This window comes from Rhinolophus sinicus, linkage group LG12, assembly GCF_036562045.2.
Source record: "Rhinolophus sinicus isolate RSC01 linkage group LG12, ASM3656204v1, whole genome shotgun sequence".
Classification (NCBI taxonomy): domain Eukaryota; kingdom Metazoa; phylum Chordata; class Mammalia; order Chiroptera; family Rhinolophidae; genus Rhinolophus; species Rhinolophus sinicus.
Window position 1 is genome coordinate 67,582,522 of NC_133761.1, and position 22,651 is coordinate 67,605,172.

General features: G+C 57.8%; 1 protein-coding gene and 1 long non-coding RNA gene across 2 annotated transcripts in view; one reads left to right on the forward strand and one right to left on the reverse strand.

Moving 5' to 3' along the window:
• The window catches only part of PKP1 (plakophilin 1), a 32,975-nt gene that overhangs the window by 3,370 nt on the left and 6,954 nt on the right, over positions 1-22,651 (forward strand). The window contains exons 2-6 of the mRNA XM_019750808.2: positions 6,307-6,413; positions 17,761-18,155; positions 20,152-20,296; positions 20,649-20,856; positions 21,630-21,807. Coding sequence (XP_019606367.2) covers positions 6,307-6,413; positions 17,761-18,155; positions 20,152-20,296; positions 20,649-20,856; positions 21,630-21,807 — 1,033 coding nt within the window. The remainder of the gene's footprint in view (positions 1-6,306; positions 6,414-17,760; positions 18,156-20,151; positions 20,297-20,648; positions 20,857-21,629; positions 21,808-22,651) is intronic.
• On the reverse strand, positions 7,752-18,988 carry LOC109457717 (uncharacterized). Its single transcript, XR_012490982.1, has 4 exons — positions 18,294-18,988; positions 17,647-17,762; positions 15,457-15,616; positions 7,752-10,828 (listed from the first exon to the last, which is right to left on the reverse strand). It is a non-coding gene; the product is annotated as an uncharacterized LOC109457717 (long non-coding RNA).

The following is a 22,651-nucleotide window of genomic DNA, read 5'->3' on the forward strand; positions in this document are numbered from 1 at the left end:
CGTGCCTGAGTGGGGGGAGGGGGGCTGTTCTCTCTCTCTCTCTCTCACTCATTTTTTGTTTTTTATAAATCTTATTGGAGAATATTGGGGAACAGTGTGTTTCTCCAGGGCCCATCAGCTCCAAGTTGTCCTTCAATCTAGTTGTGGAGGGCACAGCTCAGCTCCAAGTCCAGTCGCCATTTTCAATCTTTAGTTGCAGGGGGCGCAGCCCACCATCCCATGTGGGAATTGAACCAGCAACCTTGTTGTTGAAAACTCGCGCTCTAACCAACTGAGCCATCCGGCCGCCCGGGGGCTGGTTTCTTGAATGTTGTCCTCGGACCACAGACCGCGAACAGGTGTCTGTGGCTGTGTTTTGGGGACCAAAGCTGAGCTGGGAGATGGTAAAGGGTATTGGTGCCTTAGCTTGTTCCCACAGCAAAACACACAAATTAAACTTCAAATGAACCAATTCTTGTTTCTTTACAATGTTTCTTGGCTTAAAGTTAAGGTTTGAGCCAGAATTTCCGTTGGCCTGTTACAACCCATGCAAAAATGCTGGGTGTTCCAGGATGTTTTGTAGCAAATGCTATTTTTCTAGATCCTGCTCCTTGGCTAAGCTCATTGGCAAAGGTTTTTTTTTTAAAAAAACCAAGAAAACACAAATTCCTCTCACCACACACAGAATTGTAAATATCAGCAAACCAATTGTTCCAGGTTTAAAAGCCTGGAAATCACTTTGGTGATGGTATGACCCCCAGAAGGTGTGTGATGTTTGAACCAAACGAAATGGAAGACGGCTAGATGTCCTCAGGTGACGTTCTTTGTAGGCACACCACACACACGCACACACACCCATATCCACACCTGTGCATGTACACACGCATGCACACGGGCACACATACCCACCTTGTGGCTTGTACTGGACCCGAGTCCAGCCGGTGTCAGGAGAGCAGGGCTCAGTCTGGGTCTGTTGCTGACTGAGTGAGCTTGGGCAAGTCACTACCTCTCTCCGGGTTTCTGCACCTGTGACACATTGGGTTACATCATCGCCAAAGTGCTTGCTGATGGTAAAACACTTTGGAAATAGCTTGTATAACCCCTGACCTTGCAAACCATCCCCCAAACCGCCTGCAGGTGTCCTGCAAACAGGCTCCTCCCTTGAGACACACAGCTCATAGTCTCTTACAATAGGAAACACCCTCATCCACCCCAAACACCATCTGATCACTCTTCTCACACTGGAGGCATCTGGGAATTTTAACAGATGCAACTGGCTGGGTCCGTCCCCGACAGCCTGCCTTAGTTAGGATGGGGGTCAGGTGGGAATCAGGACGCTTCAGAGTTCCCAGGTGATCCCAGCATGCCCTTCACTCACACGCAGACCCAGCGTAGGGATCCCCCCGTGACACGCACACACTGCTCTGTCACGCGCTCTCACACATGCAGACGGACATCCAGTGGAGTAACTGCTGGTGACCATTTTTCACCCTGGCCCTCCAGCCAGGTGGCTGCGTCCTGCTCTGACCTTGTCCACGCCGCCCACCACCCTGCCCCCAGGCCAGCTGTCTCCCCACTGGATGCTCCCAGCCTCTGCCCTGTCCTTAGGTTTAGTGGAGGCCACACACAGGTCCCCAGGAAGAGTGGCAGGCTTGTGGCAGAGCCGGAGCCCTGTGTGCGGGCGAGGGAGAGGACATAGGCGGAAGCAGCCCAGTTGTTTCTGCATTTCTGTTGTGCGCATGTGCCTGGAAATAGGGGAGAACCCCAGGCAGGCGCCTGGTGAGGCTGTGCTGACCTCCTTGCCCTCCTGGGGCTCCTGGGACAGGGAGGCATGTCCACAGTGCTCCCAGCCAGCCTGGCAGAGGGAACGGGAGAATGTGTGGCCCGAGGCACCTGGGCCTTCCAGTGGACACCTGCCCACTCGTGCACACCTCAGAAGGACGTTGTCTCAGGACTGTCTCCTACCAGTTCTGTTTCTTAGCTCCCTGAAATTCCTCTTGCTCTGGGCCTAGGCTTACTGGGCACCACAGATGGCACAGATTTCGGGGGTGAAGTAAAGGTGTCGTCCCGGCTGAAAGGTGCGAGGCGTCCTTTCTTGAGCTCCCTGAGCTGAGGAACAGACAGGCTTTACTCAGATGTGGAAGCTAGAAGAGAGGGTGGCCTGGGCGAGGCAGAGCCAGCAGTGGTCACACCTGTGAAGCAGCTTCCCTCTGAGGCCCGACCAGCAGGAGAGGGCTTTCAGATGACCTCTGCCCCTGACAGCAGCCTGTGGTTGTGTGGTCGGGCAAGCTGATGGCCTGAGAGCCTTTTCCAGGGAGAGTCTGGCCCTGGGGTTGGGGTGGGGTGGGCACTCCTGGCTTCAGGGAGCTCCCAGCCTGGGTGGAGAGACCCAGGCCCTGCTCTGCGGGAGAAGGGTTCAGGGGTGTGCACACACGTGCACACACATGCACTCACGTGCACACATGCGTGCGTACACATACACACATACCATGTACAGAGGCATGACGCAGGGAACCCCTGAGTCAGCACAGGGCGAGCAGAGAACGTACACAGAGGGCTGACAGCGAGGGTTCTGCTGCAGGGTTTGAGAGCCCAGCTCTGGTTGGGGTCACCCCAGGAGGAACTGGTTTGTGTGAAGGTTCTGAATGCAGGGAGAGGGTTTGGCTGAGAAGAAGAGAGATGTGGCAGGTGTGGTGGGTGTGACCTATTTGAAAGCTTAGAGGTGACGAGGATGAGTCACCCTGCAGAGGTCAGCCTGTCCCCACAGGATGAGTGCTAACCGAGGAGCTGCCTCCATTTTCAAAACTTCCGCAGGGGAGAAAGCTCGGGCTGCCCCTAGGATGCAGGCGCAGGCCGGCATCTAAGGCCCAGAGGGAAGCAGTGTCCCGGGACGAATGGGGTCCTCTGAGTGGCAGGTTTCTGAAACACTGGCAGGAATGAGACAAGCAGTGTGCACAGAGCAGCTGGAGGTACTGGCATATTAGGAAAGCATTATACTCCCTGAGGCATTTGTTCCTTGACCTTGGGGTTCGGGGTGGGGGCAGATGACTCCTGGGGACGAAGCATAGGTCGGGCGGCAGCCAGCTTTCCTGAGAGCGCTGTCCTTTGCCCATAGCGTGTGCACCTTCTGGAGACATGGGGTACAGGTGCTCACCTGGGGGCGGGGTGAGCTGGGTGCTGGGGTCACCTCCCCCGGCCAAGCATCCCCCTCAGGGAAGTAGCCTTGGCTGTTCTAGGCGCCACTCAGCTCCTTTCTTCCTGGTTTACCTGACCCACCAGGGACCTCTGGGTGGGACGAGGGCCTGGCTGGGTTCCAGGACCGTGGCCCCACGTTGAGCCTCCAGGCACCAGAGCGCCCTCACCAGGAGGGCTGAGCAGGGGAGACCACACTTACATGCTTGCACTGAGAAGAAAGTTGGTCAGCGGGGACTTGATCAGGAAAGGCTCCTGGACGTGAGCACTAGAGAATTCCGGGACCACGTGGAGAAGTGGAAGTGCCCCATGAGCCCCACTGCTCTCTGTGAGAAGCCGTGTACCCTGCCTGTTGAACTTGACGTTCAGAGGGTAGTGCTTACCAGCCAGACGCCCGTCAGGAGAGGGGAGAATCCCTTCTGGGGTGGGAGCAGCTCTCTTACAAACAGCTCACCTCCCGCTCCCATCCCTTTGGTTGTGTGGCCCCCTGCGAGGTGTGACTTCGGGTGTGTAATGTCTCTGAACTCCTACCCTCCCTCGCAAGCTTGGGCCCAAGCACAGCCACCTTCTGCCAGAGCAGCAGGGCGAGCTGGGGTGATGGCAGCAGGCTCGTTCTCACCAGGAAGCAGCTTCAGGTGGGAGTCAGGCGGTCTGAGCCTCGGTTTCAGACGGAACTTAGGAGGTGGCTTCAGGGCGTCCTGGGAAGGACCTGGAGGCCCAACAGGACCCGAGAGTGATAAGCCCACACCTGTCATCCCCAGAGTCACCTCTGGGACATGGAGACTGGCTTTGGGAATTAGAGGGCTTTCCCGAGAGGGTCTCGTTTCCCCCACTCCCTCCCCCACCTCCGTGGCAGAGAACTCCCCACTGGTACACGGACAAGAGAGGGAGAGGGAGACGGCAGGTTTGAGGTGCGGAGGGAGGAGATGCTTCGTCTGGTGACCGAGAGGGTGAGTGACATCGCTGCTGACAGATGCCCTCTGGGGACGGGCGGAGGCCCGTGGGAGCCTGTCCCAGCAGGGGACCTCCTGGGGCTCCCTGCCGCTCTTGTCTATCACCACTCCAGATTTTCCGTCCCAAAGCAGCTGGCTGACCCACGCCTGCCCTTTGGCAAGAAATTATTATTCGTGGGGCAAGAGCCAAACAAAGTCGGGTCTGCCACAGCCTGGCAGGAACAGGAGAGGTGGGCCGGCTGGAGGGGAGGTGGACAGACCTGGCTGCCGGCCGCCTAGGGGCTGCGGGTACCTGTGGCTGGCTGCCGCCCCTCCCCTGGATGTCTGAGCCCATGGGATTGACTCTGGTTTCCTCCTGAGGAAGGCGGCCTTTCCAGAGGGGCAGCGTCTGGAGAAAGGGTGGCCTGAGCTGCCTGCACTCAGCAGGGAGCTCGGAGTAAGACAGAGGCTCGGAGGGAAGCACCTTTGGCAGTCAGGGCTGGGCTGGGCCTGGAGGACCCTGAGGCAGGCAGCCAAGGAGATGGTGCTGCAGCCTTTGATGTCTGCCCTTCTTCCTTCTAATGACCTTCATCCTAGCGAAGGGCTCCTCTGAAAACCATCATGCATGTCGCAGTAAATCACTCACCCATGGGACGCTGGCGCTGCATGGGGCTTTTGGGGTCTATAAAGGCCAATCCCATCTTTTTATGGAGGAGGAAGCTGAGGCCCTGGAGAGCACGTGACTTGCCCAAATGCCAGAGCAAGACCCATTTCAACACCTGTAGGCTCCAGAGGCCACAGCTGATGGCCCTGATGGCCAGTGGCTCCTCCATGATTGGGGGGCGGGGATCAGGGGCAGTGTCCTGTCCTGGGAGCTATGTGACCCTGCACAGAGCAGGTGGCACCAGGCAGAGACGCCTGCCACATTCCAAGGCTGCCCCTCCAACTCTGAGCTCAGAGAGTCTAGTCCCCCCACCCAAAGGCTTGGCAAGTGGGGGAAGGGCTAGCGTCCTAGGTGAGTCCAGCAGCAAACCCTTCCTCCTAGATGGCCTCGGACGCTGAGTCGGACCATCACTTTAGGGAGAAGCGGGGCTCATCCCCTGAGGAGGCTCTCACGGGTCTCACAGAGACCATCGTTTAACAAGTGTGTGGGGCAAGCTTGGCTCGGACGTCCCCCCCATGGCCGCCCCTCGTGCAGCAACCAGTGTGGGGAGGGACACCAGGCAGGTGTGATTTGGGTGCAGATAGCGGAGAGTGTGAGTTTAGAGGCAGCAAAGACCGCCCCAGGCAGGGCTGGTCAGGGAAGGCTTCCTGGAGGGGACGAGGTCTTGAGCTTGGTTTTGAAGGACGGGGAAGATTGGATGGTGGTGGCCTCGGAGGGAAGGCAGACTCAGTGAGGGGCCTGGTGTGAGCGAGGCCTGTCACTGTCGACCATGTTTCAAGGACAGTAGGGATTGTCCTTTAGTGCCCCCTCTGCCAACTGGCAAAGGGGAGAGGGGGGTGGCCCCTCCAGGAACCCAAATCCAGTTCTGCTTTCTGTGACTCAAGGCCACTTTGTTGCGAATGACCCTAGTGACACTGGCACCCCAGGTGCCTCTTATTTGTGGGTCTCCAAGGACTCAGAAAACAGTCATTAACCCCCACGGGGCCTTTGAGGGTGATAGCTGCTCCCCTTCACCGGCTGGAGCAGCCAGCATGTGCAGGAAAGGGCGGAAGGTTACCTGGTCACTGGGGTTGGGGCTGAGGTTTGGAACGAGACCCACTATCACTGCTCTGTCACTCTGACCTTGCCACTGTGGACCTGGCAAGTCAAGAGCCTGCCTGTCTTCCCTGAGTGGGACGTATCCTCGTGGAATACAGAGCGGTCATTCCCTGGAATGGAATGTGGGTGCTCCAAGGCCCTCCACGCCAGCTCCTGACCTGGAGGTGTCAACCTGCCCCAGGAGCAGGAAGCCATAAGGGCCCCGGGGGGGGGTCGGCCAAGACTCCCCGAGCTGCCCCCCTACAGCTGCCTGTGGGGACCCTGGCCTTGGCCCTGGCTGCAGAGGACGTGCAGTAAAGGGCGTCGGATGGCCATCGTCCCCTCCCCAGCTCAGGCCTGTCCGCCCGTGGGGCGTGGAGGGCCTGGATGTAGAGTGACGCTGGCGAGGAGGCGAGGAGGGTGGGTGAAGAGCATTGTCCTAACGCCTGCCTCTGCCCTCAGGTTCCATGTACGATGGCTTGGCTGACGGTTACAACAGCTATGGGACCACCGCCAGGAGCAACTACTACTCGAAGTCCCAGGCGGGGAGTGGCCCGTGGGGCTATCCGGTAAGCAGTGCTTCCACTCAGAGACCTGGGACCAGGTGGGGACGGTTTGCGTTCAGGGTGGAGGAAACCACACTGGTGGTCACAGCAGTGATGCAGGGAGGGGAGGGCCCCTGAGATGAGCTCCCCAGCTCTGACCAGGTCCCTTTGCTGGGCCAGTATGTCATCGCTGGCTCTTAATGCAGCTGATTAGAGATGTCTGACTGTCTCAAATGAGACATTTGAGAAAAAGCACTTTTTTAAATTAATGATTTTTTTCAATGACGGTTGATATTCCATATTATGCCCAGGTCAGGGCAGGACGTTTCTTGTTCCCTAAAACCAGGGCTATTGGGCTGGATGACAGCCGGGGTTTCTCCCAGACCCCCAGTTCCACGGCTTTCATTTATGTTTGTAGATTTCAACGTGAGTCTGTTTTGTTCTTGGAAACTCTTGAGAGACCCTAGAGGAAATGTGCAGGTGGGGTTGGGGCTGCTTTTTTGTGGGAGGCTGGGGCGCCGTCTTTGTGGGGCTCCAGGATTGTGGCAGCGTTTGCTCTGAGTTCACGCTGCTCACAGACGTCTCCCTGATGGTTGGGGTCCTGGGCAGGGGGGTGGTTGTTCATGGGTCAGATGTTCCTTTGGTCGTCGGCTCAATTCCTCCCCTCCTAGGTACTTTGGGGGCTAATTTTGGGGACCTTGTCTTTCATGCATATTATAGGTTAGGATGAAAGGAAAGAATTAAGTGGCTTTCCTGCAAATTTACTTCCCTCTGTGTGTTTTTTTCTGATTCTTGATGTGAATTGATACCCTTGGTGCAACATGAATATGGTTGACTCAGCCCAGTAAGCTGGTGGATCAGGCATAGATGTGAATGAAGGGCTTTGACACAAAGAGTGATGACCAGGCAGCACCAGAGAAAATGACTTGGTCATGCAGGGTAAGGGTAGGTGAGACCCGAGGAGGGCAGGTCACAAGATGGGACCACAGTCCATGATAGTGGACCATCACGCTGACAATGCAGATGGTACAAGGAGGTTTGGTCCTGGCTTTGTGACTCCAGATAAACCTCTTAGCTCCTCTGGGCATCAGTTTTCTCATCTGTGAAATGGGAATGGTGATGCCGGTGTGTGAGCTTCCCCCACAGGCCAATACTACATTGCATTACCTCTGAAGTGTTACCAACTTGGTAACCAAGTTATGAAAGCTGCTCACCAGGAACTGTAAACATCCCAGCTGGCCCATGGCACGCATTTCTTCCGGGTGATTGACTCAATCTCACCCGCTCTAAATGCTCCCCACTACCCCCCGTTCACTCCCACCGCTGTTTTCTGACCACCAGCGAAAACCCTTTCCTTTCCCACACCCGAAGGCCCACCCTCCTCACTCCCCCTTCGCTGGTGGGACCTCAGACATGACTCATGGAGGGCAGCTGCTGAGGCACGTCTTGTGTCTTCTCAGTTCAGGAGAGACTCTGGGAACGGCGGGAGCTGAGCACACATGTGGCTTTGGCAGAGAGAGGGTGACGTAGGAGGGCATGGAGTTATTCATACTGGACCCAGGCCCACAGCAGCCGAGGACGGGGCAAACGAAAGGGTGCCAGGGCCCAGGGACCAGGAGAGCGGGGAAAGGTGCCAGGCAGCGGTGGCGAGATACCCCTGTGTGTGGGATTTCCGGGCGTGGTACCACAGCACAGACTGGTGGGATTTCCTCCTGTCTCCTGCAACCAGCTTGGCTCAGGGCGCACTCGTCTGCACAGGCCTCCCAGAGGTGTCAGGACCGTTTCCTCCCACTGTACCCACAAAAGCGCGGGGCCCCACCCAGAGCTGGGCAGATACAGATGAAGGCACTGTCTGCCCTCCCTAAACTTGCCATCCAGCTGGGAGAAGCGCAGAGGTCAACAGACAGATGGAATGCAGGCGTCACTGCTGAAGCATCGCCACTGCTCCAAATCTTTCTTCCTGTATTCTTTTAATTGAATTGTCCCCAGGGTCATCTCAGGGCCAGGAGACTGGCCTTTTCTTTTTCTTTCCTTCCTAGACTCAGGCTGGATTCACTCAGCTCTAAGGTCTAGCAGGAGTCAGAGCAGAGTTGCCAGATGAAGTAAAACAACGGGGACATACTTACTCTAAGAAGTTATTTGTTGTGTTTCTGAAATTCAAATATAACTGGGTATCCTGTATTTTTATTTGCAACCCCAGCTCAGGGCCCCTGTGCACCCCCTTCCACGCTCCTCTCCCAGGTGAGGGACCCAAGCTGAGTGCCTTCCAGCTGCAGCCGTTTCTGGTGAAAAATGGGGGCTGTCTGACCCACTAGGGATCCTCACCACGGACCCCTTGGATGCCTTTCTCTGGGCCAGCGGAGACCAGGGTGAGGGGAACAGAGGGCTGGAGCAGGAGAGGGCGCAGCCCTTTATTCCAAAGCTGAAAACGGCGTCCACACAGCTTGTCCTCGGTGAAGCTGAGGCAAGTGGACATGTTTGATTTCCAGGGAAAGTTTCTGGGTGAAGATTGCAGTCTCCTTTCCTATCAGCTCCAGCTCTGCAGGGTTTTCCTATTTACAAACCAAGAAACACATCTTTTCGTGCTTCTGTGTGGCTGGAGAGCTGACTCTGAGCAGCTGCAGAGACCCGTATCCCAGGCCTGCATGGTGGGCTCCCAGGGGCCTGGCAGACCATTCCCTCAGGCTGAGTGCTCCACTTCCGGGGAAGAAGTGCCTGCTTTCATCTGAGCAGCTCCGGGCACCAGGAAAGCAGCAGCTAATTAGCACTTGCAACAGGATGGAGAGACGCAGGACCTCATTTCCTTTAGCTTTGCAAGAGGAGAGAGGCTCAGTAACGATCCACATCCACCTTAACACCCTGGCCGACCTCCCCAGCGCCAGGTCCAAGCTGTGACAGCTGCTTTCCAGACTCGCCGCCGGCTGCCTGTTGGGCCTCTGTCTGTTCTTGTAGAGTCCATGGGAGGGGAGCACAGTGGACACAGCCTCCTTCCTTCTCCCCAGAGGGCCTGCCTCCTGCCCCGGGAGCGAGCGATTGATGTGTTTGCCAACTCAGTGTCCCCGTGCCAGCTCGTGACTCACTCCTACCCAGCCCTGGGAGACAGGAGGGTCCCACAAGGGCCCCAGGCTCTCTCCCAACAAGAAGAGACAGCAGTCATACTTGCCAAGGGACAGAATGTGCCTGAGGGGAGAGGCACAGCCGCTAGTGAGCAGAGACCAGCTGCTCCCAGGCCCCCACCCCCAACCCCCCAGAAAGCAGCAGCAGCAGCAGGCATGTCTTCACAGACACCTTGCAGAGGCTGGAGACACTCCCTGTATTTAAACTGTGGCGGACCTGGTAGCAAACGCCTACGTGTGGGGTGTCCCCTGGGTCGAGCGCCCTTCACGAGCTACGTGCATGAGGGCTCTGCTTCCAGGTAAGAAGCTCCTGCCGTGGGTCCGGGGCTGAATGGCAGCAGCTCCCTTTTGTGCTCATTTCTGGCATCTCGGGGGACCAGAGACAAAGTGCAGAGAAGGAGGAAGCACTGGCCTGGAGACGGGTCCTCCATCACTGCAGAGGTGACCGCTGGGCCTCAGGAGTGTATTGTCGGCAAGACTGGACAGATGCCCAGACCAGCTCCTTGCAGCCCTGACATCCCATGTCCTGCGTTCTTGCTCGGAGGAGAGAAGTCAGAGAATGTCCCCGTGGGCTTGCACAGGGAACAGGACATAGTCTCCACGAATATATGCAAGTGGTACCCAAGGGCGGGTTCCAGGTGGAGGAAACTGGACAGGCTTCAGGGGGAGCTGAGCTTGAAATGGGGAGTGAAAGGCGCCCTGAGCAGAGGGGGGCCTGGGGCTTGCTCTGACCAAAGCCCTGGGCCCTCCTTTCTGGCTGGTCACCAAGCAGGGCAACTAGGTGCACCCTGCCAGCTCCTGACGTCCTCCACCAGTGTGTGGGGGCACAGAGCCCATGACGCCCCTCTGGCTGAGCGCGCACTCTGGCCCACCCCTACTCCTGCCCCAGTGAGGCAGAAGCTCACCTGTCAGCATCCTGGCTGTGTGGGCCTTGTGGGGAAGGCGCAGTTTGGGCGAGTGTTGGGGGACTCCATGGGCAATGTGTAGCCGGTGGCAGCGTCGGGCTTTGCCAGCTCAGGACAGTGGGCAGCGGGCTCTCCCCCAGTGGTCCACAGGAAGGATCCCAGTCCTGTCACTGACACACAGCCAGCCTCCATCTTCCTTTCACGTAGTCGATACACAGTCTCCGTCAGTCACTTCCGTTCAGGCTGTGGAGAGCTCCAAGTTTGTGGCTGGGAAACCAATGGCTTGGGTGGACCTGGGGCACGAGGTCTCCCATCCTGACGAGGTGTTTGGAGGCAGAGTTCCCTCTGGCCATGGAGAACAGAATCAATCTTCTCCCAGGAAGCAGGCTTCTTCAGACTGAAAGTAGAGCCTCTGAAACTTTAGAGGGAAGATTGGAGAATCAAGGGTAATTGTAAACTTCTTTATTTCGCTTCAGAAGAAAATCAGTGGAGTTTAGTTGGGGGCCTTTTTGTCCCTTTGGTCGTGACAAGGACTAATTTACTCAATCAACAAGTCTCTAAAGTCCTTAGACAGTTGTTCAAACAGATAATGGGGAGGATGTAAGTAAATGCTGTACGTTGCAACACAAGCTCACTTCAACCTGACCCAGCCTCAGTTTCCTCGTCTGTAAATGGCGGTGGGACCAGGTGACCGCCAAGCCTTGCTCAGCTCCAGCCCCTGTCCCCTGCATCCTGTGGGTTTGGGCATGGGCCCTCGGGGGGTTCTGGGGTGGCAGGCAAGTTATCTTCAGTGGAAGACCTCCCCCCCCCGCCGACGCCATTAATAATCCCCTGAGTTCGTGTGGCTTTTGGAACCTTCTCCAAGTGCTCATCCCCCAGCTGCTCCTTCTGTCCTGCTCAGACCAGTAAGTAGGTGGCCCTCGTGTCGCTGGCCCGATCTTATGTCAGGGAAGCCAAGCTACAGAGATGTGCATGGGTGGGGGGTGCCTCCCAGGCAGAGCTCAGTCCGGGGGAGTGAGTCAGGATGTCTCTCCCACCTGGAGAGTTCAGATGCTCCGAGGGCATCACCACAAAGCCCTGGGTGGGTCTTCTGGTGCCTCCTTTCTGGTCTGAGAGTTTTCCTTTTGTCGCTGTGTTTAGCAGCGCTCACCAAGTGGGTGGGAGCGCTCTCCCCACCCTCCGCTGGGAGAGGCTCAGCTTCCCCCCCCCCCAGGCCCTGCCTGTCTCTGTGGAGGCCTTCCTGCTGGAGGGAGAGCAAGCTCAGCTGAAAAACAAAGTCAAATGGGTGGGGGAGCAGGATGTAGAGACACTGCTGCAGAGAGAAGCGGCTCCCCTCTCAGTGGGGAGCCCCCCACGAGGATGAAGGCGGGGCTTGTGGGGTTTGTCCTGAGGTGCTTTGGGCAGCAGAGGCCTCCCCCAGTTGAGCTGCTCCACTCTTGTCTCCGAAGACCTCCCGTGATCTCAGCCAACAGAGGGGTGGCACCTCCCATGTCTGTAATCCCTGGGGAGGGGTTTGTAGGAGTCAGGACCATCAGTGAACCAGAGAAGCTGGGGGGGGGCAGGCAGGTGCTTCCTGCAGGGCACCCCTCCCTGCAGAGACTCTTAGCCGTTCAGACTTCATTCCCATCACCAGACTTTGGTGGCCAAGTGGCTGGAGGACAGACGTGACAAGTGGGGTGGCTGGAGCCTGAATCCTGGTCAGGGGCTGCCACGTCCTAGCTGTGTGGCCACGGCCCAGCCTCAAGTCTCTGGGCTTAATGTGCTCACAGAGAGCATGGACCCCTCATTGGCCAGGCAGGAGGCCAGGGTGCTGTGTGGCTCCAACAAGATGGAAAGGGGGCAGCTCTTTGCAAACTGTAAAGCACTAGCCTGTAAAGTGTTCTCAGGATACGCTCCAAGCCCCTCCTTCCCTGAGTCCACCTGCAGTGAAGTGATGTGTGTCCCACATAGGTTGGTATGTATATGGGAGAGAGAGAGAGAGGGAGAGAGAAGGAGAGGGGGGGGAGAGGGGGAGAGAGAGAGAGAGAGAGAGAGAGAGAGAGAGAGAGAGAGAGAGAGCTCCCTCTATGCCCAATGAGCAGCATGGCCTTTGAGTGGTGGAACTGTTCTGTCCTCCATGCTCCACGCAAAGCCACATGCTAGGGAAAGAAAGGAGAGCCAGCCCAGGGTGGGACCCCTGAACCTCGCCAGAGAGGGAGCAGTGCCCAGGAGGAGGCAGGGACTGGCACGTCCCTCCAGCTCTGGTGACTCAGGCCCCGTGGCTCCCACGCTGCCTCAAACTGCTGCGCAAGCAGCTACCCCGTCCCTGGGGAGAGCTCCCTCCTGGGCAGCCCTTGCTGGGAGACAACCGTGCTGTCCAGACCCATGGAGAGAGGGTGGAGCCGAGCTGCCAGCTGTGTGCAAAGGGCCCCTTGCCACCTTGTGACTGGCCAGGTGTGCCCAGGCCTGACCCAAATCCCAAGAAGATGCGAGTTGCTCCGTGTCACAGGTGCTGGGTGGGGAGCAGCAGATACGAGGGAAGTGGCCAACGAGACCTGTCCCCAAGGCGTTCCCAGTCAGGTCCCTTCTCAGGAGAGCCCTCCCCAGGCCTCAGAGACACGAGGACCCTGGGATGCTGTGTCACTCACTCTCCTGAGAAGGGCACTGGAGATGATTCTTGGGCACTTTCCTGGGTGTGACCAGGCAGGGAGGAGCAGGGTGCGCCCCCTGGAGAGCCGGTTTGGCCAGCCCCACCTTGCTGGCAGATGCTTGGTTTCAAATGGGCTAATAGCTGGGCACCCAGACAGTCCTTTCATCTTGGCCCGCCCAGCACAGGCCTGGCCGCCAAGGAGCCAGGCAACTTCCATCTGTTCAGCCAGAGCTGGAGGAAGGCTCTGGACGTGGCCCGCCAGCTGCCATCACCCCGGTCATCGCCCAAGGGGTAAAAGGAAGTATCGTGGGCCTGGTCCCATGGGGGCCCCCTCCCTGACTGGCTCTCCCCATGTACAGCACCCCGCCTTCCTAGCAGCTCAGAGTGGACAGAGGCTCTCTGGTGCCCACAGAGGGCAAGGGCAGCCCATGCCAGTCAGCAGCCTGACTCTCCACCCTCAGCACAGATTCCTTTGTACTGAGTATTGGCTGTGAGCCCAGCCCTGCTGTGGGCACAGGGAAGGGCCTCCGCCTGGACAGCTTGGGACAATGAAAGAGAGTGACATTAGCAACGGAAGAGCACCTAAGACCACAGGCGGCTGGGGGTGAGGTCATCCGTAGATACCCAGAGAACGGCTCTGGGGTGGGGTAGTGGGTCCGCGCAGGCTTTATAGAGCTGACAAGTGGAGAAGAGGCCTGGAGAAATGCAGGGTTTGAGAGAATGGAGAGACTCCCCAGGATGTTGGAGAGTCTGCACAGAAGCAGGAAGGAGGCCGGGAGGTGGCTGATGTCACAGGGATGCATGAAAGCTGTGTGGGGAGGGGGGAGGTGACAGAAGGGCTGGGTGGGGCCCGGCCAGTGCCTTGGTCTTGTGGTAGCAGGGACACTGTAGGCTCTCGAGCAGGCAAGGGCTAATGAAAGCTTTGTCTGAGGATGTGAAGGAGCTGGCACCACCAGGCAGGTGCCAGGGCCCTGAGGCTGGGTGGGGCTGGTGGGAGGCACGAAAGCTGTCCATTGGAGACGTGGCAAGAGCCAGACCACAGTCTGGGCAGTGGGAGGGGACAGGGTGGAGTCAGAGAGTCTCAGATGGGAAGACAAAAGGACACCCTCTCTTCCTGCGTGGTTAGTCACTGTCCTGTCCGATTTCCTTGGGCTCTTACAGCTGGGGGGGGACTCGCAGGGGAACTGACTGTATCTGTTCTTTGAGACCCTGGACCTTGGGCTTACGCTGCTGTACTTTGCTCTGGTCACCTTCTAGGGCCGTCTCCTTTCCTGCAGAATGAGGAGTTGGCCTCTGAGAGCTTCCTGACTTAGGAGCAGGGAGAGAAGACGACGTTTGGCTGCGGAGCATTCACTGGGGGAGGGGGAAAATTCTACCCTTGTCCGAGAAGGAAGGGAGAAGGGCAGAAAGAGGGGTGAGTCACAGGTCCACATCATTAGCAGAAGAGGAGGGGAGCAGAGCCTGGCTGGGGGGGCTCGCTGCTGACAGGGCCCCTCTGGCCTACCTTGGAAGAGGGGTCCGACTGTCCCCCCAAGAGCCCCTCGTTCCCCCTCCCTGTCCAGCCCAGCCAGCTTTCTGGGTGAGGGGTCAGCTCCACTCCCAGGAAGTTGGGTTTCTGGAATGTTCTGACTGTGGATCATCCTCCCTGAGGTGGGACTTTCCCGGGGAAGCTTGAGATAAGCAGACAAAGCGTGTGTGTGTGTGTGTGTGTGTGTGTGTCTCCCTGTCCTTGTATTCAAAGGGAGGGTGCTGCCAGCAGATCACTATCTGAATGTGGGGGTGCCTGGGACCGGCACTGCCAGCAAAGCTCTCCCACCTGCCGTGGACACGTGTGTGCACGCCGCCTGTGCATTCCATTCCCGCTGCAGCTGCTCGCAGGACCTGGAAGGGAGTGTCTGGAAGAGTGGGGGGCATTCTCACTAGTCGCAACGACGGTGAGGCATCGCTGACACGTAGGGCCCAGGGCCAGGGGCACGAAGCACCGCGTGGTGCCTGAGGCCTCCTGCACAGTGGAGGCGTCCTGCCCCCATTGCCGACGCGCCCACAGCAAGAAGCACCGCTGCCTTCCACCAGGAAGCCTGGCTTCGCTGGGGTGTGCTGTCTGGACGGACCGCACGCCGGGTGTTCTGAGGCCGTGGGGTGCGACCAGCAGGGGCACTAAATACCAGTGTGGACTCCTTTACTGGGCTGCCCTGGCTTCGGGGTTCATCCCCCTCCTGTGCCCACCTGGTGTGGCTTCGGCTACGTAAAACCCTCAGGCAGTCCTGGCGGCGGCCAGATGTACCCACTGAACAGACTCGGCACGCGCTGTCCTAAATGCTTCGCTGGTTCTCCCAACAGCCCTAGACACTGGGCACAGTTATTACTCTGGCTTGACAGATGAGGAAACTGAGGCGCATTGGGTTTAAGTAACTTACCCAAGGCCACTCGTTGGTCCAGGGACGCGGCCAGAGCTCAGCCACAGTCTGGCTCCAGAGCCCATGTTTTGACCACTGCGTCTCCCTCTGCTGCAGAAGTCTCAGCCCAGTGAGCTCGGGAGGTGTGCCAACAGTCCCAAGATGGCATGGCCATTTCAGCCTGATAGGAAAAGAGGAACGGTCCCGCACTTCAGCTCGGACACAGTCATCTGTGCAGGGAGGGCTGGCGGCAGCCTGCTCGCCTGAGCCCTGGAGGGGAAAGGGCCTGGCTGAGAGGACACTCCGCTCCCACTGGTCGGAGTGACAGCAGAGTCACAATGATGGGACCAAGTCATGCCCAGCTGCCCTCTGCCACCACCAGCCAACACAACCCACCAGCAGCCCAGACACAGAGCTCGGGTGGGGTCCCCAGGAATGGGTGACACTGCTGGAGTGTGGCTGATGGGGTGCTGGGAAATGCAGTCCCCAGGGACGTCTCTACCTGCCCCCGTGGCTGCAGCCAGCACTGTCCTCGTCCCCATCCCCAAGGGCAGGGCTGCCCGCTGCCCTTTCCCCAGCACAGGACAGAAAGTCCAAATCCTCTGAGAGGTGCAATCAGCGTGATCACATTTTCCCGGGATTTGAGCCAGGATGAGGGCTTGGAGGCCTCATCAGGCAGCTGAGATGACACCTGGGGGTGTCATTCACTAGAACAAGGGAGCTGCTTGTTGTGTTTCCATTTAAGGCTTAGCCACTGTCCTGTTTGGGAGTAACCAGCTTTCCCTCCCCGGTGCCATCGTCACCTCCCTCCCCGAGAGAATGGAGGCGAGGGGGTGTGTCCAACCGACTGAAAGCAGGGAGGCCTAATTGCATAGTTTGCGTGTTATCTGCGAGGCACACATTCCATGGCCAAGTGCTCACAAAACTGTCCCGCTCCCTCCCCTCTGCCTGTTACTGTTCATTCGTGCCTCCCCACACCCACACCCCAGGTCCCTTCAGGGAGGTTGGTTTGACCCAGTTTGGGGAAGAAAACTGTGCCTGCACCACTGGGTGTGTGGGTGGAGGTGGCGGGAGCCCCGTTGCCAAAGCTAATGGTTTGTGGCTCTGAGTCTGGGGGCCACTTCTCACTGGAGCATGGCTCCCACGTTTCCTGCCTCTAAGGCTCTCCCTGCAGAGAAGAAAGGGGACCTGGCCAGCAGCTGGCCCCTCCCCAGCCTTGTGTGGCTAGCTCTGGTGTGGAGGCAATGCCCCGCCACCCAAAGACCTCGCTACACACGCACTCGCTCCCTGGGTGGGGCAGGCAGGCTCGGGCTGCTGCAGAGCTGAGTCCCAAGCTGGCCCCTGTGTACAGACATTTCATCAGGCTCCGTGCTGATCCTCTCGTCTCAGGACAAGTCAGAGCAGGCAGACCCACAGCTCTGTTCCCAGCTCGTTCCCACCACACCTCCAGCTTTGCGGCTCTTCCCAGGGAGGCTGGCTCCCCAGGTGGGCTCACAGGGCCCTGGGGGGCCTGGTTGTTGTATGTTTTCCTGTTGGATTGAGCCTCTGCCCAGGCCCCCCCACCCCTACTGCAAGCCTGATGACAAAGCCCAGGGGCCCAGCACCCCAGCCTGCAGCAGCAGCCTGCCTGCGTGTGTGCAGGGGCCCCCTAGCAGAAAGCCTAGGATCAGGAGGATTCTCCATTTGGCCTTTGAGGGGCCCCTAGGGGCTGTTCCCATTTGCTTCTTGCAGGATGAGGCATTCAGCTGAGGTGACAGTGGAGAACTGCTGGCCAGAACAGGAAGTCACCCACGCCGTGGGCAGTGGCCCATGAAGGCCACCATGTCATGGTGCTGGAGCCGCTGGTGTCGGGGAACGGCCCAGGACAGCAGGGCGAGGGCTTGGGGATGCGGGCTCAGGTCCCGTTGCTGCCCTTCCAGCACCACATGACTGTGGGAAGGGTCCTCTCCTCTCAGAGCCTTGGGCGCCCCTCCCAGACGCACCCGTGTGGGACCAGATCTGTGCGGCCAAACTGCACCCCACAGTGAGAAATACATTTTACAGCCTGGTACCCACACGCTGCTTCCCGACACCACACATCTTTACCACCTGCATGGAACTCTGACCGCTGACATTTTATATTCCAGTTGATATTATTCTAGTCTGTTTTTTTTTAAACGATGGTTCCAGTCTGATCAATTGATTCATAATCCATAACGGGGCACAACCTACCGTTTGAAACAGGATGTATCAGAAAGTGACTAAGATGCCGTCTGCTCCAAACCTTCCGAGGTTCCGGCCTCGGTCAGGACTCTCTGCTGAGCCTTTCTCCCTCTCTCCGGCCAGATCTACAATGGGACCCTCAAGCGTGAGGCTGACCACCGGCGCTTCAGCTCCTACAGCCAGATGGACAACTGGGGCCGCCAGTACCCCCGGGGCGTCTGCAGCACCCTGGGTGCGGGCAGTGACATCTGCTTCATGCAGAAGATCAAGGCCAGCCGCAGCGAGCCGGACCTGTACTGCGACCCCCGGGGCACCCTGCGCAAGGGCACGCTGGGCAGCAAGGGCCACAAGACCACCCAGAACCGCTATAGCTTCTACAGCACGTGCAGTGGGCAGAAGGCCACCAAGAAGTGCCCCATGCGCCCGCCCTCCTGCATCTCCAAGCAGGAGCCCGTGTATGTCCCACCCATCTCCTGCAACAAGGACATGTCCTTTGGCCACTCAAGGGCCAGCTCCAAGTGAGTGCTGCTGGGCCGGGTGGGGCTCAGGTGGGGGTCGGGGTGGGAGGAGACCAGCAGCCTGACTGCACTGGAGGGAGGGCGCTCCTGAGTTGGGAAAGACATAGTCACTGTCCCCAGGGATTTACTTGTCCTTACCTGGGGACATTCCCAGTGTGAAGGGGCTGGAGAACCCAAACACTAAAACATGTGCTGCATATATAGGTTTTGAAGCGTCACAGGTCATGAGCAGAGGGAGGCTAATTAGAGAAGCTTCACTAGGCCAGCGGTGCTCAAAGTGCGTTCATTCCTCGACCAGCAGCAGCCTCCTGGGAACATGTGAGACATGCTCGTTCTCAGGCCTCACCCAGACCTGCTGACTCAGGGGAGGGCCCAACACTGCGTGTTGTCACGAGCCCTGCAGAGGGCTGTGATTCATGCTAGAGTTGGAGAACTTCTGGTCTTCGGCGTCTCGGTCTGTTTTCTGAAAGAGAAGGAATGTGCCCTCCTGGGAAAGGGACACTGTGTGAGCCCCATCCTGCTAGAAGAGACCCTCACAGGGGCTGGGAAGTCAAGCACAGCAGGGCCAGACATTTAGGTTAAAACATGGTTTTTCTGGGCTTTTGGCTCAAAAATGGTTGACTGTCAGCCATTTCATATGGTTCCACCTAACATATGCCCTTGGATATCAGTCTAAGCAGTTTGAACTTGACCCTGCAGCACGGCAAAGCCCCTCATGGGAACAACACAGTGACCAGGGTGTTCAGACTGCTAATCCGATAAAAGGATACAAGGCGTTGGATAGGGGAGCTGGAAGAAGAGCCAGTTGTGGGGGTCTCATACTGCAGCCTCCAGGAGAGAGGTCATGAGCAGTAGGAAAGCAGTGGCCTTGAGGACAGAAAGAAGGAACAGATGCAAGAATTTTGTGCAAAAAGAATTAGCTAGACTTGGGAATGGAGAGAAGGAGAGATGGATGGATGGACGGATGGATGGTGGATGGATGGATGGATGATGGATGGATGATGGATGATGGATGGATGGATGGATGGTGGATGGATGGATGATGGATGGATGATGGATGGATGGATGGATGGTGGATGGATGGATGATGGATGGATAAATGGATGGATGGATGGATGGATAAATGGATGAATGGATGGATGATGGATGGATGGATGGATGGATGATGGATGGATGGATAAATGGATGGATAGATGGATGGATGGATAAATGGATGGATGGATGGATGATGGATGGATGGATGGATGGATAAATGGATGGATGGATGGATGGATAAATGGATGGATGGATGGATGATGGATGGATGGATAAATGGATGGATGGATGGATGGATGATGGATGGATGGATGGATGGATGGTTGGATGGATTGATGGATGGTTGGATGGATGGATGGATGATGGATGGATGATGGATGGTTCGATGGATGGATGGGTGGATGGATGGATGGATGGATGGATGAATAAATGGATGGATGGATGGATGGATGGATGGATGGATGGATGGATGAATAAATGGATGGATGGATGGATGGATGGATGGATGGATGGATGGATGATGGATGGATGATGGATGGTTCGATGGATGGATGGGTGGATGGATGATGGATACACATGGATGGTGGATGGATGGTGGAAGTGTGGATAGGTGGATGTACAGGCTCACATTCTTTCCCATTTTCCCAATACCAGGCACAAATATGAGAGATGGCAGTGTGGGTGGGGAGCATCCCCTTGAGAATAGGGCAGTGTTTTTTTCTCAATGCAGAGGTAACTTACCTGCTTGGATACTGGCCCATGACCAGGGTCTCGTCACTGAGTGTTCACCATGGGGTGAGCCTTTTCCTCCTCTGGAGGAGCTGTTCTACAGGGGCGTTCTCCAGGTGGGCCTGGGCTGCCTTGTCCTGGCTCTCTGGAGGGCAGGTGAGACTGCAGCAGCCTGGATGTGCAGGGGGGAGCTCTGAGCCCCTAAAATCCACCCGCATGGCCCATTTGGCAGGATCTGCAGTGAAGACATCGAGTGCAGCGGGCTCACCATCCCCAAGGCTGTGCAGTACCTGAGCTCCCAGGATGAGAAGTACCAGGCCATCGGGGCCTATTACATCCAGCACACCTGCTTCCAGGATGACTCGGCCAAGCAGCAGGTACCGGCTGCACACGTTCCCCGTCGCTAAGGGCCTGTGGGGAGGGGGGTCCCCTATGTCTGTCCTGCTTTAAGATCTTCATGTGTATTTATATTTTTTGTCTCATCTGGGCCTCACCCGGAGGAGGTAGGTAGGGCTTGAGGGCAGGAGTGCCCCCCAGAGTGTCTCCGCTAGGATGTGGGGGGTTGGGGTCTGAGTCCTCCCCCATCTTGGCTCCTCATCTGGTCAGTTATGGTCAGTGTAGGTCACACTGCTCATTTGTTCGGCTTGGCCTGGATGTTTCTGAACTGAAAGCCGACTGTTTGGCCTGAGAGTGGTTGGCGGGGCCTCACCTCCCTGACTGTGTCCACAGGTTTACCATCTGGGGGGCATCTGCAAGCTGGTGGACCTCCTGCGGAGCCCCAACCAGAACGTGCAGCAGGCCGCAGCAGGGGCCCTGCGGAACCTGGTCTTCCGGAGCAGCACCAACAAGCTGGAGACCCGGAGGCAGGGTGGGATCCGTGAGGCTGTCAGCCTCCTGAGGAGAAGCGGGAGCACCGAGATCCAGAAACAGCTGACCGGTAGGGAGCCTGGCACGGACAGCCGGTGGCAGGGGGGCCGCGGCCCCAGGCAGGGTATGGGCAGTCCCTCGGGCTGGGCTGGGCTCAGGTGCCAAGCTGGCCTCAGACTAATGTACTAGGCGGCCATGGCACCGGCGTGGCCAGGTTCATGGTGTCCAGATGGTGACCCTGGGCATGGTGTGTGTCCACAAGGGATCAAAGTCCTCTGGAGGATACTGGTCAAGCGGTGGAGGGCTGGTGTTCAGGCAGGATCCATCGCCAGCAGACCCTGGGTTTTCAGGTGAAGAGGACAGAGCAGGGCTAAAGGTCCAGCTGGTCTTGGGCACCTACCGCGGGTCCACCAAGCATGCTAAGTGCTCAGTTAGTAGGGCCCTTGATGGGATGGGAAGACGACACCATGGACCGAGCAACAGTGATGGTATTTCTAGAGCGACTTTCAGGTGGAAAACAGAGGACGTTAGGAGATTTTGAGCACGAAAATTCATACTGAAAACCACTTATCAGTCACTGTTTTCTGATCACCATCCGTGTGCGTGATTGTGACCTCAGTGGAGAGCTCTAGATGCTCCCTGCCCCCCAGAGAACCTGCAGTCTGGTTGAGACCCCGGGAAATGGGCTCCGGAAACAACGAGACAGTAGATTTGATAGGCCAGGCCTAGCTGGCAGGCGGCATTTCCGTAGACTCCTTGGCGAGGGCAAGCTGGGTGACCCCTCGGCCCCGGGGTCCTGCTGCGCCTGGCATGTGTGGGGTTGACTGTGCCAACCCCTGCCAGGGCTGCTCTGGAACCTGTCGTCCACCGACGAGCTGAAGGAGGAGCTCATCGCCGACGCCTTGCCCGTCCTGGCCGACCGCGTCATCATCCCCTTCTCCGGCTCTTGTGAAGGCAACAGAAACATGGCCCGGGAAACTGTGGACCCCGAGGTCTTCTTCAATGCCACAGGCTGCCTGAGGTGAGTGCAGAGGGCGTGCGGGGTCTTTTCGCCCAGCCCTGGGCCCTCCCTTCCCCAGGCAGCTCCCACTCGGCCCCGACGGGGCCAAGGCAAAGCCTGTCAGGACACCTGACCCTCAGCAGCTCCACAGGCCTGATTCCCGGGGTCTGGATGAAGCTCCTCATTGGGGACCCCGCCACCTCCTCTGAGGACCAAGCAGACTTCCTTAGGGATCTAAGAGAGGAGACACCTGGATCTAAATATCCAAACTGGTTCAACCATTCCCCTGCCCCCCACCTTCCACCCTCGAAAACACGCATTTCTTGTACTGTCTTGAAGAGCATGCTTTTAGACAAAAAGTCCATGGATTGGCTGCTAATGAGTCATTTCCCGGCTGTGGGGCTAAAACCCTTTCCCACAGTCACTGGCTGAGGATGGCACTGCTTTGCCCAGCATCCTGAGTTCCTCACCAGGGTGTGGCGAAGCCCCTGGGGGTGGGGCGGGCTTGGGCTGCGTGCTCATTCCAGGACAGGTTTCCAAGCTGGGAGGGGTGCAGGTCCTGAGGTGGGGCAAATCCCTTTGGGGTCACACCTGGCTCCAAGGGGTTTGTCTTCCCCACATTCTGGGAGCCCTCCCCAGGATGGGGTGCAGTTGGCATGGGTCTCTGCCTCCAGCAACAGCCTCGGGAAACAGGGAGGCTGGGGAGATGAAAAGCCAGGCTAATTAAGGACTTTATGGGACTGCAGGGCTGCCTAGGCAGAGGGGCCCAGGCTGCTGTGGGGAGAACACAGCTCCCCTGGAGAGGGGGCCCCTGGCTGCTTTCCCAGATCCAGCGCCCAGCCCCGGCTCCCACAGAGAGAGCTGG